The 17,465-nt window shown below is 32.6% G+C and overlaps 1 protein-coding gene across 1 annotated transcript in view; it reads right to left on the bottom strand.

Annotated features, from left to right (window-relative positions):
- The window catches only part of LOC142322746 (uncharacterized), a 177,232-nt gene that overhangs the window by 5,366 nt on the left and 154,401 nt on the right, over positions 1-17,465 (bottom strand). The window contains exons 11-13 of the mRNA XM_075361820.1: positions 13,248-13,441; positions 11,087-11,227; positions 10,815-11,000 (exon numbers count right to left, since the gene is read on the bottom strand). Coding sequence (XP_075217935.1) covers positions 10,815-11,000; positions 11,087-11,227; positions 13,248-13,441 — 521 coding nt within the window. The remainder of the gene's footprint in view (positions 1-10,814; positions 11,001-11,086; positions 11,228-13,247; positions 13,442-17,465) is intronic.

Below are 17,465 nucleotides of genomic sequence, written 5' to 3' on the forward strand. Positions count from 1 at the left end.
GTATGTCGAATCTCGCTGTTGACATCATGTATAGAGTGACTTGCAAGTTGAGGTCGAACTGACGGGCCACAACGTATTATATTTGACGGAAGGATAGTTCGTCACCGTTAACATCGTAGATTATGTTAATCAGAAACGAGTTCTGCCACGGGGTAATGTCCAAACATTGCTCCTCATTCCGTACAATCGTATATTGTCTGGCGAGCAGGATCTCTGTTTCGGGGGCAGAGTTAGGGTCGGTAGACTGAATCTGATACTTGAGCCCGATATTACCATCCCCGTCGTTGTCGAATGGACTCCAATCTATCTGTATGTTGTAGTGTTTGTACAGCGGCTGGTACCAAGTAGCGCAGCCACGCCTTGATCACCGACTTGCGAACGAAAGCGCTCAGATAATTATATTCGTGGATGAGGTTCTTCTTTATGTTGACGTTGAAGGCAAAATCGTCGTCTATCCACCTCGGTAGTTGCTGCACCATTTGTTCACATCGACAGGTACGTTGATCACCTGGCCGACTATACCATAATTACTTTCGTAGCGTAGAGGACGAAGGTAATTTGCATAAAGGGTAAGCGCGGCGAAATCAACTAAACACTGATCGGGTCAAGCGCTGGCAGGCCGTCCGGCTGCGGAGGATACTGAAATCAGTTTGAGCGCGACAGCGTCGGGATTTTATTGGTATCCATCGACTTACTACAGGCATTACATATACAAAATGCCGCTACATTTTCGCCGAGGAATTTAGTCCGAGGAAGAGGAATGTTGCGAACTTTCTCCTGCTTTAAATCTCTGTCGAACCAAAGTCAATCACAAATTTTGCTGCTGGATAGACTAAACGGATTGTTTCAAATACAGTTTTGAAGCGTTTGTCCGTTGCACGTCAATGGTTCTGCATAGTATCATTTCAACTAATGTTTATATCCATCACCCCGGTGACGTCTTCGATAGATGTATGGGTGTTATCTTCACTTGTTATATCCATTAGTTCGAGTACAGCAGCGGTAGAGGTGCTCGCGTCGTCGGCGTCGTTTACTGAGCACGCCGTGCCAGCTTTACAACGCTCCCGAGACAGTCTTGCTCGCTCGGCACCGGACATTGGGGTACCTGTGCCTGGTCCATAACCTCCCCTTTCCAGTGATATAGTGATATGTGTAATTTATATTTCCGGCTGGCTTTTGCGCGGGCTGAGGCTGACGTATTGAATTTTTATACTTTTTTATATGTTTTCGTTAATATTTTACACATAAATATTGTCCAGAATACACTTATTATTACTTAAATCGACCTATCTCGACCTCAAACTCTAAACATAAACACACGAATCACCGCGCTATCACTCTAAGTTGTGAGCTACACTGAATGGAAATGAGCGAGAGCACTAGTTTTGGCCGATCTGCGCTGTGTTCCCTGTCCTCCAAACCGCTCACCAGTGACGCAAACTCAAAGTCGTATCGGCGAGCTGACCATATAAGTTATAAAATGACACCGTATTTACGTCTCTGAGACTAATAGTTAGGGAATTATTACGGCAGGACGATATAGACCTTTTCGTTACGCTACAAATTTCTGTTCTGGTATCCGTATGTTTCGGCATGATTTTAAAGACGTTTCACATCAAAAATATTTACCATAAAATATATATTTTAATGGAAAAACTATATTTTCAGGTTAATTTCTTGATTGTTGAACAGTTTTCAAAGAGGTATGGACTGAAATGAGATTTACAATACAAATTACTGTTTGTGAACAGAGCTGGCTCATTATGAACCAAGTTCTTTGTTAGCTGCAAAATAAAATAGTCGTTGACCTCGTGATTTCCTGTTTGATAAGTCACGATGGAAGGATATTTAATCATAAAACCTTTGTGCGACTACAGCTCGCAACTACTGTTTTTGGATAAAACATTCTAAAACTGGATTGCCAAATCTATCAGGACGCTTCATACATCATTTCAATAAACTTAAAGTATTAAGAACTTTATAAATTATAATGAAATTTACGCTTTGGTGTACCTACGGGATTTATAAAATGCTAAGTTTCCAGTAGCTGCCTACTTGTTTTCATTATATATTGAGTTTACATAAAATAATTTACGTAGTAATGCCATCATTATTATTTTTTTAAAAACTTAATATTTTAAATAACAATACTTAAACTTTAATATTTTAGACAATATTCAACATTTCGTCTTAGACCATTGGGCTTACCTAGTAGGAAACTCACCGTCGCAAAATCACTTGTTTTACAGGCGATTTTCGAAGTTGAAGGTTCTCAGATTCGAATCCTAGTAAAAGGTAGATGCTTTTACACGAATTTGAATTTGGTGGTTGGTGTTCAATTAACCACACAACTCAAGAATGGACGGCCTGGGTCTATACAAGGCTATATCTCAGTTACACGTCATACCTATCATCATCTCATTGGGCTTATTGTTCACTAGTTGTACAGATTACAACATACACATTAGAAATATATATATGTATATACATATATATATTAAATTAAATACCGGGTGATATTTAAGTATGGAAACAGCTTTATATTGCATATCTGAGAGGTATTTGGAGGCAAAAAGAAATGGGATTCTACATAGTTAAAAAAATCTGCATTATGGTGGGTTTTTAATTTTTGTTCGCCATCTTGGATCCACTATATTGAATCAAACTTAATATTTTTGAATAGGAAGGTGGACAAACGTAGACACATAATTTCGATTTAAAGTTTTACAAGAAAAAAAGGTGAAACATGTTTTTCTTTTAATGGCTTTGTTATCGAGTTATTAGCATTCAAAGTTGGAATGACAGAAAAATTGTGTTAACAATAAAATGAAGAAAACGGGCTGCACGAACAGTTTTATTGCATTTTACATTCATAATGCACAAAATAACGAACTTTAAACAGTGCTATAATATTGCTAATAATAAATAGTAACTAATAATTAACAACTTAAATTAAACGGCTGTAGAAACTGATATCATTTTCTAAATAAAAATTAACTTCCATTGTTAATTTTTTTTTTGTCTTCAGTCATTTAACTGGTTTGATGCAGCTCTCCAAGATTCCCTATCTAGTGCTAGTCGTTTCATTTCAGTATACCCCCTACATCCTACATCCCTAACAATTTGTTTTACATATTCCAAACGTGGCCTGCCTACACAATTTTTTCCTTCTACCTGTCCTTCCAATATTAAAGTCACTATTCCAGGATGCCTTAGTATGTGGCCTATAAGTCTGTCTCTTCTTTTAACTATATTTTTCCAAATGCTTCTTTCTTCATCTATTTGCCGCAATACCTCTTCATTTGTCACTTTATCCATCCATCTGATTTTTAACATTCTCCTATAGCACCACATTTCAAAAGCTTCTAATCCTTTCTTCTCAGATACTCTGATTGTCCAAGCTTCACTTCCACATAAAACGACACTCCAAACATATACTTTCAACAATTTTTTCCTGACATTTAAATTAATTTTTGATGTTAACAAATTATATTTCTGACTGAAGGCTCGTTTCGCTTGTGCTATTCGGCATTTTATATCGCTCCTGCTTCATCCATCTTTAGTAATTCTACTTCCCAAATAACAAAATTCTTCTACCTCCATAATCTTTTCTACTCCTATTTTCACGTTCATTGGTCCATCTTTGTTATTTCTAATACATTTCATTACTTTTGTTCTTGTTTATTTTCATGCGATAGTTCTTGCGTAGGACTTCATCTATGCCGTTCATTGGTTCTTCTAAATCCTTTTTACTCTTGGCTAGAATAACTATATCATCAGCAAATCGTAGCATCTTTATCTTTTCACCTTGTACTGTTACTCCGAATCTAAATTGTTCTTTAACATCATTAACTGCTAGTTCCATGTAAAGATTAAAAAGTAACGGGGATAGGGAACATCCTTGTCGGACTCCCTTTCTTATTACGGCTTCTTTCTTATGTTCTTTGATTATTACTGTTGCTGTTTGGTTCCTGTACATGTTAGCAATTGTTCTTCTATCTCTGTATTTGAACCCTAATTTTTTTAAAATGCTGAACATTTTATTCCAGTCTACTTTATCGAATGCCTTTTCTAGGTCTATAAACGTCAAGTATGTTGGTTTGTTTTTCTTTAATCTTCCTTCTACTATTAATCTGAGGCCTAAAATTGCTTCCCTTGTTCCTATACTTTTCCTGAAACCAAATTGGTCTTCTCCTAACACTTCTTCCACTCTCCTCTCAATTCTTCTGTATAGAATTCTAGTTAAGATTTTTGATGCATGACTAGTTAAATTAATTGTTCTGTATTCTTCACATTTATCTGCCCCTGCTTTCTTTGGTATCATAACTATAACACTTTTTTTTGAAGTCTGATGGAAATTCCCCATTTTCATAAATATTACACACCAGTTTGTATAATCTATCAATCGCTTCCTCACCTGCACTGCGCAGTAATTCTACAGGTATTCCATCTATTCCAGGAGCCTTTCTGCCATTTAAATCTTTTAATACTCTCTTAAATTCAGATCTCAGTATTGTTTCTCCCATTTCATCCTCCTCAACTTCCTCTTCTTCCTCTATAACACCATTTTCTAATTCATTTCCTCCGTATAACTCTTTAATATATCTTCCACCCATCTATCGACTTTACCTTTCGTATTACATATTGGTGTACCATCTTTGTTTAACACATTATTAGATTTTAATTTATGTACCCCAAAATTTTCCTTAACTTTCCTGTATGCTCCGTCTATTTTACCAATGTTCATTTCTCTTTCCACTTCTGAACACTTTTCTTTAATCCACTCTTCTTTCGCTAGTTTGCACTTCCTGTTTATAGCATTTCTTAATTGTCGGTAGTTCCTTTTACTTTCTTCATCACTAGCGTTCTTATATTTTCTACGTTCATCCATCAGCTGCAATATATCGTCTGAAACACAAGGTTTTCTACCAGTTCTCTTTGTTCCGCCTAAGTTCGCTTCTGCTGATTTAATAATTTCCTTTTTAACATTCTCCCATTCTTCTTCTACATTTTCTACCTTATCTTTTTTACTCAGACCTCTTGCGATATCCTCCTCAAAAATCTTCTTTACCTCCTCTTCCTCAAGCTTCTCTAAATTCCAACGATTCATCTGACACCTTTTCTTCAGGTTTTTAAATCCCAATTTACATTTCATTATCACCAAATTATGGTCGCTATCAATGTCTGCTCCAGGGTAAGTTTTGCAGCCAACGAGTTGATTCCTATATCTTTGCTTAACCATGATATAATCTATCTGATACCTTGCAGTATCGCCTGGCTTTTTCCACTTGGAAAAAGCCAGGCGAATAATTAAAGCCAGAAGAATAATTCATATTCTTCTATTATGATTTTTAAATTGGGTGTTGGCAATTACTAAATTATACTTTGTGCAAAACTCTGTAAGTCTGTCCCCTCTTTCATTCCTTTTGCCCAGCCCATATTCACCTACTATATTTTCTTCCTTGCCCTTTCCAATGCTTGCATTCCAATCTCCAACTATTATTAAATTTTCATCTCCTTTTATGTGTTTAATTGCTTCAACAATCTCTTCGTATACACACTCTACCTCATCATCATCATGGGCGCTTGTAGGCATATAGACGTTAACAATCGTTGTCGGTTTAGGTTTTGATTTTATCCTTATTACAATGATTCTATCGCTATGCGTTTTGAAATACTCTACTCTCTTCCCTATCTTCTTGTTCATTATGAAACCTACTCCTGCCTACCCATTATTTGAAGCTGAGTTTATTATTCTAAAATCACCTGACCAAAAGTCGCCTTCCTCTTCCCACCGAACCTCACTAATTCCTACTACATCCACATTTATCTTATCCATTTCTCTTTTTAAATTTTTCAGCCTACCAACCTTTTTTAAACTTCTAACATTCCACGCTCCGACTCGTAGAATGTTATTTTTTAATTTTCTGGTGACCCCCTCCTTAGTAGTCCCCACCTGGAGATCCGAACGGGGGACTAGTTTACCTCCGGAATATTTTACCAAGGAAGGCGCCTTCCATCATTGCTATATGAAAATGCAGAGAGCCACATTTTCTTGGAAAAAAAGCAGCTGTAGTTTTCCATTGCTTTCAGCTGCGCAGTACTCAGAGGACTGAGTGATGTTGATATGGCCGTTTTAGTCATCCTGACTCACGCCCCTAACAACTACTGAAAGAGCTGCTGCTCTCTTTCAGGAATCATTCCTTAGTCTGGCTCTCAACAGATACCTCTCCGATATGGTTGCACCTTCGGTCCAGCTACTCTGTATCACTGAGTACTCAAGCCCCCTCACCAACGGCAAGGTCTCATGATTCATAGAGGAGGTCCATTGTTAATATCAGCTGATATTTATTACATATCGTAAATGAAACAAATCAGCTGGATATACTTGCTTAAAAAATGTATTACAAATTGAGTTGAGTAATCAGCTGTCAATTTACTACAGTACGGTTTGTATTACTTTGAAACAATGCAATTTATTAACTCCTCATTTCACCATTTTACTTCAACATACTTGTAATGGTATAATTTGATAGTGCTAGTAAAATTGAAGTTATAGGCCTAGCAGTTCAAATTTGTTTTTTGGTGAAAATTTTATTATTAGTTTCCTTGTTCATTTATTTTATTTAGTTTTATTAAATCGTCAAATAACAATGCCTTCTTTAAGTGAAACCGAAAGAATAACTCTGTTGTTGATGTACGGGTATGGTGACGGAGTTCGGCCTTTACAAGAGGTGTGCGATTTATTTAATAATAGATTTCCAAAAAGAGAACTGATAAGTAAATCGACTGTGTTCAAGACAGTACTGCGATTTGAAGAAACCGGTACTGAAAAGAATCGTTCTCGCACCGGTAAACCAAGAACTATCACCCCTGATGCACAGTCATTAGATGTATTGCAGACCTTTGTTGAGGACCCTCATTCATCGATTTGGAAAGTTGTTGTCCAACATGACGTCAGTTATTTTTCAATTCAAAAAATTCTTAAAACATATAAATTTCGCTCTTATACCCGTGCAAGAACTTTTGGAAGATGATTTTGACTGCAGAGTTGAGTATTGTGATATTATAATGCAAAAATTAGACATAGACACAAATTTTCTAATTCAGTGTTTACTGCTGAAGCAACTTTTATATTAAATGGTCATGTGAATAAGCGAAATTGTCAATATTGGACTAATAATAATTCCAGATGGATGCTAGAAGCTCATACCCAGGACCCTCAGAAAGGGAACGTTTGGGTGGGAATCGTTGGTCATTGTAATGTAGGGCCATTTATTTTAGATGACAATCTTACAGGAGATACTTACTGCAACTTATTAGCCGACACGATTTTACCAGATATCCGGGAAAATAACAAGAATTAATAAATAACGTATGGTTTCAGTAAGATAGGGCACCACTTTATTGTTATCTAAGGGCATGGCAAATTTTAAATGAACAATTTTCAAATCGCTGGATAGGTTTTAGAGGAGCTGTAGATTGGTCTCCCAGGTCCCCATATCTATCTCCTGTGGATTACTTTTTTTGTGTGTTCCTGAAACATAATGTTTACAAAACAAAACCTGCAGACACTGATGAAATGAAAAGAAGAATAATTGGCGAATCTGCTCGTGTACCACCAGACATGGTACAAGATATAAAAGGATATTACTTTAGGTTGCACACTGCCAAGCTTTAGAGGGGAAGCATTTTGAACATTTGTTGTAGAATGGCATGCTTTCAAAATTTATTTCATTAGTAATTTACGATTGAAAAGATTTATTTAAAATGTTAAATTAAATATTGTAATATTTAAAGTAAATAATATCATCAGTTGTTACAGTCGGTGGTTGTGTTGTTAATTATTAGTTATTGTTTCTTATTATTATAGCAGTTTAAAGTTCGTTGTTGTATTGTGCATTATGAATGTAAAATGTAATAAACTTGCTCATGCAGCGCGTTTTACCTCGTTTTATTAACACGATTTTTCCGTTATTGCAAATTTGAGTGGTTATAACTAGTTAACGAAGGTATTAACAGAAAAAGAGGGTTTACCATTGTTTTTATTATAACATTTTAAATCGAAATCATGTGTCATATGGTCACCTTCGTATTTAAAAAAATTAAGTTTGATTCAATATCGCGAATCCAGACCCACCACGGTTGGTCTAGTGGTCAACGCGTCTTCGCAAATCAGATTTCGAAGTAGAGAGTTCTAACATTCAAGTCCTAGTAAAGGCAGTTGCTTTTGTATGGATTTGAATACTAGATCGCGGGTACTTTGGTTTCAATTAACCACACGTCTCAGAAATGGTCGACTTGAGACTATACGAGAGTACACTTCACTTACAGTCTTACATATTATCCTCTGAAGTAACAGCTAACGGTGATTTCCGGGGGCTAAACGGAAAAAAAATCGCGGATCCAAGATGGCGAATAAAAGTTAAAACTCACCATAATGCTTATTTTTTTAACTGTGCAGAATCCCATTTCTTTCTGCCTCAAAATACCTCAGATATGCAGTACAAAGCTGTTTTCATACTTAAATATCTCCCACGTATAAAATACAATATATATATTTTGTCTGTAACAAAGTATTGAATTGCAGTGAATATTATAAATACGTTTTTTAAAAGTTGGCAACAGATACAAATTTTAAGTAACCGTCAAGTACTAGCAAGTCTGTATGTTGGTCAGTCAAAGGGTTATGTAACTGCTGTTAATGTCGTGAAGTTGTTTTCGATAATGAAAAGTGATGTTTATGCATTTTTTAGCGTATGGTAATTTAGGCTACTAATTTATTTTATCTTCTTCTTTTTTGTTATATTTTCCTTATTAATTGATGTTGTGAGATAATGTTACTAAATTTTCATTCACCGCCATTTTATTTGAATTCGTTTAATTGTAATTTTAGAATAAATACTCTTTTATTTTAGTAAGAGGTTCATAAATGAAGTAAACTGTATTTCTGTTATTAAATCTGTTAATATATTGCTTTGTGCTAAGTGTAGTTCATTGTTTAATTATTACGTAGTAAAAACATGTGTTACGGTCCAGCATTATTGGTTATTCTTGATGTGCGATTAAAATTAAAGATTCTATTTACATCCTCCGTTGAACTTAATTGGAAATATTTTAAGCTGTTTTAAACTTTATTCGTTTTTAACTTGAATTTTGATTGAAAATGACTGTTGAATTTTGAACAGTATTCAGAATTCAACAGTCGTTTATAAAATTGATTTACTAGTATTTATAAATCTAATTAATAATCACCGATACAAATTGTAATGATTAACATCGTTATGGATTTGTCATTATTGTCGTCGTGCCATAAAATAAAAATAAAATAAACTTAATTTTTTTTTGTAAGTGCACCAATGAGTAATATGTTGTTCATATTTGTTGATATTATTATTGTCAGAGCAGTTGTTTTTTAATAGCAACTTGCTTAATGGAATATTCATGGTGCATGAGCTGATATTCATGGTTGTATAATTAGCACATTTCTAAATTGCCCTAACATTTGTAATATACAATAATTGTGTAATGCATTAGGTCAATTGATTGACTTGAACTAAATCAAGTGTAAATCATATATATTGCTCTACATAATTACTTAATTTCTTTTGAATTATATGATTGTATCACTTGAGTTGATATTGTCAGGTTCTCCACAGCAGAGATTTGATTGCCTATAATTTAGCTTGACATTTCCACATGGTGTAAAATAATGGGATAAGAATGGTTTAACTTAAGTGACTGTTGAGCTTCTTCTCAGGTTAATTTAGTATCTGTAGGAGAATAGCACAAAATTGTAAGCTGTTTTAAACTTTATTCGTTTTTTAAGTTGAATTTTGATTGAAAATGACTGTTGAATTTTGAACAGTATTCAAAATTCAACAGTCGTTTATAAAATTGATTTACTAGTATTTATAAATCTAATTAATAATCACCGATACAAATTGTAATGATTAACATCGTTATGGATTTGTCATTATTGTCATCGTGCCGTAAAATAAAAATAAAATAAACTTAATAAACTTAATTTTTTTTTTTGTAAGTGCACCAATGAGTAATATGTTGTTCATATTTGTTGATATTATTATTGTCAGAGCAGTTGTTTTTTAATAGCAACTTGCTTAATGGAATATTCATGGTGCATGGGCTGATATTCATGGTTGTATAATTAGCACATTTCTAAATTGCCCTAACATTTGCAATATACAATAATTGTGTAATGCATTAGGTCAATTGATTGACTTGAACTAAATCAAGTGTAAATCATATATATTACTCTACATAATTACTTAATTTCTTTTGAATTATATGATTGTATCACTTGAGTTGATATTGTCAGGTTCTCCACAGCAGAGATTTGATTGCCTATAATTTAGCTTGACATTTCCACATGCTGTAAAATAATGGGATAAGAATGGTTTAACTTAAGTGACTGTTGAGCTTCTTCTCAGGTTAATTTAGTATCTGTAGGAGAATAGCACAAAATTGTTGATAATTTATTGCTCTCATCCTGAGTAAAGAGACCCTGAACTCGTGAGGTATTGTAGGTGATGAATTCAATAATTCATTATTAATTTGTATTATGTATTTGTAGTTATTAGCGTGAAGATTTTAAACCCTAACAATGCTACTGTCAGCGTTTACGTAAAGCCTCAGCTATTTTGGAATTAATTCGCTGCATGCAAAAAATTCTTAATTTTAAAAATGTTTTTGTTATTTTACTGATTTTCTGTAATCTGTATTGTTATTTTTATCAAAAATACCAAACTTATATCTCATTAAGTCTGAGAAGTAATTTGAAAAATTTAACTAACCGCAAATAACACGCCCACAGCATCCAAGAGCATGATCATGTAAACGTATACAGCCTGATTGAAGCGGTGAACATTTGGGTTCTTGACATATAATCTCTCCATAAAAACAAGTGCATATTTGACAAGATGTTGGCTCTGATATTAGTTCACCATGATTGTAACGATGACCTCCAGTTACACATCTCTCTGTAATCATAATGTTAATAATTTTGTGTTTATGAAACTTTTTAGTAGGTAAATAAATAGTAATTGAGAAAATATCTGATACTTACTTTCTACTGTTTGTGATTGAGATATCAGTGGCAATTCAGTTATTTCGATGTTATATCCTTTGGTGTGATAAGAAGGTTGAACATCGACCTTGCTTTCATAGAATGGATGGTCAATTATCGGTTCACGAGGTATAAAGCCACCTTAAAAAAAAGGAATATTTTGTGTAAATACTTAGTAGTTTGTTAATTATCTTTATTATAGTTTTCTTAGGCATGTTTTATAGGATAATGCATTGTTAAAAATATTTAATGATTATTAATCTATGAGTAACTTGCCTTTAGCTGCTCACTATTGCTAGCTAATTATCTGTTGTAATGTTTACATTAATTGTGATCTATGTACTGAAGGGTTGAATGAAAATAACTTCATAAAACTGCTATGCAATGAGTTCTATAGGCAAGTTATAGAATGACTGAAAATTAACCATTATGTAGCAAACAGAAATACTAAAGAACTATTGAAAACGAACATTTTGTTGAAAAGCAAAATTTATGTTTTATTAATAATTATTGAGCGTCCCCCTTTGCTATTTTATTTCATTATGTATTTAATAAACTCTCTTTGAGTTCAAGAGCCCAAAATCTTTAATTTTCTTTGAAAAAAGTAATCAGAGCTTAGTTTGTTCACATTCTGGATGTTCCAAATTTTAAAAAATTTATTTCAAAAATTTTAACAGATTAAAACATCTATTTATGTAAAGAAATCAAAACAAATTGTTTTATGGAAAAAATGTTAGCAGTTAATACTTGGCAGTGGTAGCAAGGGTGAACTGCCATTTTGCAACTTTGTTTAGTAAACGGTAACAACATCCTCAGTTGAAAGATTTCTATGATGTCATTTCTATAGAATTCGTTGAATGTTTGAATGCGATTTGGAATAAACTTACATAATTTTTCATCTGAAGCACAAATTAGATTAATTAATTACCTGAATTATGGTAACAAATAAAATTTTTTCCATTGATTTTTTTATTTTCATCCAGTTCCACATGAAAGTGATTTATAACTTCATTAAGAAGTACAGGTTGTACTCTGGACTTGTTCCACTAGAGCACAGCATGCTGTATAAGTCTCAGCAAGAACCTACTAGTGGTCTAGCTTACACCCACAGAACCCAAAATGGGGAAGAAAGATCAAGGACAAAGATTAAAGGTGTGTGGTGAGAAAGGATGATGAACTGCAGCATGAGACCAATAACCTCACCCAGAGAGTAGTTTTGAAGGCTACTTCCCGGCAGTGAATGCTTATTTACTCAACCACCACAAGGCAATCAGGGTATTTTTATCCAGGATGAGTGCAGTACACTACTGATTAACATTCTTTGGTCAATATTATGTTGATGCGTTTAATTAAGTATTTCCTGAAACAAAAATTGCTGTTCTCCAAAATTAAAGAGTTATCTCGGAACTGGCTTAGAAAATGCTTCCATAGTGGCACCTTAATGTATGGGTTTGTGTGTAGACTCTATCCTGAAGTTAAACATAAAGCCTGTTTTGTTTGTGGCTGAAGTCCTACTAGGTAAAGCAGGCTTTTAATCCTCCTGCAGCTTAAAAGTGAATCAGATATATCAGTGTTCTACTTTAAACTTGCATTTTCCACTCATACTGTATTGCTTTTTTTCAATCTTATTTCTACCTAATTCCTTTATTAGCTGTGAGTCTAAGTCACCTTAGTTTTAGCTTAACATAAGTTATTATTGATTACTCAATCTTAAGTTATTTTTTTTCTTTTTTTTTCTTTCTCTACTTTTTCCACATAAAGGTTAAAAGAAAGAGCGTAGATTTACTGTTCATCATAACTACTTAATGCTGGATATCTCTTTCTTGATCTGCAAATTATCATAGTTATTATTTATAAACAGAATTCACTTTTCTTTATAATTTAGTTATACCTTTTCTTAAAGTTTTAAGCATTTCTTATTATCAGATGCCTTCTGAAGATATAGATGCCCATGTAGGTTGTTTTGCTCTTCAAAGCCTGCATGTCGTGATTGTATAGTAAACTGAAATTCTCTCCTGTGTAATTATGTTTTTCAAAATAAACTTGTCTTCTAGTGTACAATTTTAATTAATATAATGTAAGAATTTGTTACTAATTTATTCTGTATCACAAAAAGTTATTCAAATTACTTATGGTATTTTATTAAAATTTTTACTATTACCTTCTGTTTCAGTTGGAGGTGAAAATCTATTTGGGTGTGATACTTTAAAAAATATTGGTCGTTCTGTAGTATGAATAATTACTGGTTTCTCATGTATTATGGGATATTGCACATTTTGAGGATATTTGATTTTTGGTGGAACCAGTTCATCTGGTTTTGAAACTACTGCATCTGCTGCAACAAATGGTATGATCCTGCAACATGGTAAATAAATTCTTATTTTTATTAAATAAATTTTTACTAAATTTTTTGTAACAAAAAATGTTAATATTGCTAACTATTATATCAATATTAATAAAAAGACTTTTTTTTTTCATTTCTATTTTTTGCTATAAAGGTATGTATATATTATTTATACATTAATTGATATCAAGATGCAGTCAAGAAACAAAACAAACATTTAAATAATATTTGCCTTTTCTGCCTTTTTTTTTATCATGTCTGCCTTTTAGTATTTTACTGCTTCTTCAAAGAAGAGAGTTTAAAATGTTATGAATCAAAAAAATAATACTAAAAGTTTAAAAATATTTTAAGTAATAAAAAAAGAAAATATTGTCTGTCAGCTGTGTTTCATTAAAAGCTATTTTTTTAATATGTTATATGGATCAAATCATGAATATTTAGGCATGTTATTCAAAGGATAATAAAAATAAGCTGCTCCTTCATTTGTCTGAAAGGATGAAAGAAAATCGTTGATCAAAACAGCATCCCAAGGTTCCAAGTTATTAAATAAAAGTGAATGGTTGTAAACCATATTAATATATAACTCATTTCTGCTAGATTACGTACTTATGTTTCCACATATTCATAAACGTTATTTCTTTCACAAAAAATATTTCTACTAAAAAGAATATTACAGTAGTTTAAATCATGCTGTTCAGACCCCCTATTTTTGTTTTATAATGCAGCCTTTAATTCAGCTAAACAATTGTGGAGACTTACCTTGCAAAGTAAAGTTTAAAACAACATGTACAATTCCATTGTTAATTATTACAAATACTGAAGAATTAGTAACTTCTACCATTTCATTGCCAACAAGAGCAGGTGGTTAGCTTACAATAAAGTTTATTGATATCCTTTTGCAGGTTGTTAGGGAATGGGTCCCTACTTTAAATTCAAAATGGCAGCTTTTAACTTGGCTGTATTTTGGAGTAAACGCCATTTAAAGATTTTCTAGTGGTCCAAGTAACTTATCTGTTTATTTTTAGTAGTCACAGCAATGACAGCAGCCAAGTGACAGTCCCAAGACTGGTGTTCCAGTCTCAAGTGTCGAGAGTTTCTGATACACGCTTCTTTTTAACTTTTATTCTTTCTATCCTGTTTCATATCCTTGTGTGTGTGTGTGTATATATACTATATATATATATATATATATATATATATATATATATATGAGGGCAGTTCATAAAGTACCCTCCCTTTGGCTATAAATAATAAAACCTGCATAGATAAAAATATTTTATTATATACAACTTTTTACTATTTTTCAACACAGTCAACATTTAAATTCAAGAATTTGTCATAGTGTTTCACTAATTTACAAATACCTTCTTCATAAAATTCAGCCACCTGGGTACCTAGCCACCTTTCACGGCATTTTGAAGTTCGTCATTGAAGTGCTGCGACACAATTACCCTCATGAAAATATTTCAAAAAATATAACAAAAAATATTTCTACTAAAAAGAATATTACAGTAGTTTAAATCATGCTGTTCAGACCCCCTATTTTTGTTTTATAATGCAGCCTTTAATTCAGCTAAACAATTGTGGAGACTTACCTTGCAAAGTAAAGTTTAAAACAACATGTACAATTCCATTGTTAATTATTACAAATACTGAAGAATTAGTAACTTCTACCATTTCATTGCCAACAAGAGCAGGTGGAATTACCTTCATGCAATTACCCTCATGAAAATCACTCTGTGCCAAGCCCAGGGTATAAGAGGTATGATCAAAAATCTCTGATTGGAATTGATTTAGAAGTTTTTGAGTTCTTCAAGTACTGCGAGGATGAGCGTTATGAAAAAATACAATGCCAGATGATACCATACTGCGATATTTATTCTGAATAGCTCGTTTAAGTTTCTTCAACATTTCACAGTAGACTGCTGAAGTAGCTGCTTGTGTTGCAGCACTTCAATGACGATGATGAACTTCAAAATGCCATGAAAGGTTGGCTAGGTACCCAGGTGGCTGAATTTTATGAAGAAGGTATGTGCAAATTAATGAAACGCTATGACAAATACTTAAATTTAAATGGTGACTATGTTGAAAAGTAGTTAAAAGCTGAAGTTTTAAGTTGTTTATAATAAAATATTCTTATCTATGCAGGTTTTTTATTTATAGTCAACGGAGGTTACTTTCTGAACTGCCCTCGTCCAATATGCTGGTGATTTTTATTTTATTTTGAAGTGGCCTACTAGTGACCACCCACTATCATTTCATTTTTGCTTCTTTTTTTCTCTCCAAGTTTTCTTTATTTTCCCAGAGAGTGCACCCATTCTTCTTCGCTCCATTTTATTATATAGATAAATTTCAATTATATATTATTTATAATAATAACATTTATAAGAATCTGAAAAGCTATGAATTTCATGTTTGATTACTATTTAAATATAACAAAAACCTAACAAACAGATTTTATTTTTAAAACTTGAAAAAATTAAAATAAATAAATAAATCTGTTTCGTTGCAAAAGATACAATAACAGGTATACTGAAAATTAAAATAAACTTTTTTGCTTAAGTTTTTTCAAGTCTTATAAACAAAATTTGTTTGTTATCTATTTGTTAATCTTTTACTTCCATTGTGACCCCTTATTCCCACATGTTTATCAAGATTTTTAGGTTAATAATTGTTATATTTGAATAAAAAACTAATCTGAAACATGAAATTCATATAATTTTTTCCAAATTCTTATAAATACTATATAATATATATCATCAGCATTAGTGTATATATAAGAAAAAGTAAAGGTTTAAAAAAATGACATGAAGGTTTGATCCCGAGACCTTTTGCAAAAGTGGAATGCTTGACATTCACTACTGCTTACTGTTATGACTATAGTTATATAAATAAGCTACTTGAATCACTTAAAATCTTTAAAATGGAGTTTTTTCAAAGTGGAGCCAAGTTAGAAGCTGTTATTTTGGATTTAAGGTAGAGACCTGCTCCTATCACTACAAAAGGTATTATAAAGTCTATTGCAAACTGATGTCTGCTCTTTTAAATTTTTTCCTGATCATGATAATTTCCCCCCACTTGTTCTATTTTTAAGCTAACTGTAACGGTCTCAATTTGAAGTATTATTAAAATTTGGCAGGTTAGCTCCATAGTATGGCATGTAGTATTCCACAAATATACTTGGTTGAAAAGTTACAGCATTTATTTTTCTGGAGACTACCCATAAACAAAATACTGGAAGTACCATGTGTATTTAAAAACAAAATTTGTAAAAAAAAATGGAGTCATTCAACAGTGTATCAGATTTCATCTCACATGCACTTCTAACTTTACCCTAACTTCTTGTACTCCACTCTACCTAGAAGACTACTGCCTGGTCTCTCTAAAAAATTTTCCGTACTCCTCATTACAGCCCTGTGTTCTAGGTGTTAATGGACATCATTCATATTATCATATTTCACATCGCCACTTAAAAATTTGTATAACAGAAGTTTAATACTACTTTAATAAACTTTTGTGACAAACATTTTAATTTAAACCTTTTGTGACAACATATTGAAAAATTATTTCAAAATGTTTTTAGTCATTTTTGCGATCATCCTCAGTGCTTTACTGCTGTTTTTTGGTGTCGGTTGATATTACTTCTGGCATTTTTTTTAATTAGGCAGATACTTATTAAGAATATGGTTGAAAAGTGTTGTGATTTGAATGGTCACAAAGACAGCTGAAAAGATTTAGAGCAGGTTTATACAATTGCTCTACTATACCAATTTGGTTTAGTATATAATTAAAAAATGTTTAAAAGTCAACTAACATCATCCTCAACCATCATTGGAAAAAGATCATGGCATGTACAAACTTCCACCCTGCATTAACCCAACATTATCATCCAAGGGCTGTATCTTATTATAATGATTTTTCTTCTTTTTAAATATTCACTTTTGTTAAAGCTTTTCTTTGGGATTATTTCAGAACTGATTTGAAGATTTTTCACCATAAAATACAATAATACTATAATTTATTTTCAATTTACTG

This window comes from Lycorma delicatula, chromosome 4 (assembly GCF_047948215.1).
Source record: "Lycorma delicatula isolate Av1 chromosome 4, ASM4794821v1, whole genome shotgun sequence".
Classification (NCBI taxonomy): Eukaryota; Metazoa; Arthropoda; class Insecta; order Hemiptera; family Fulgoridae; genus Lycorma; species Lycorma delicatula.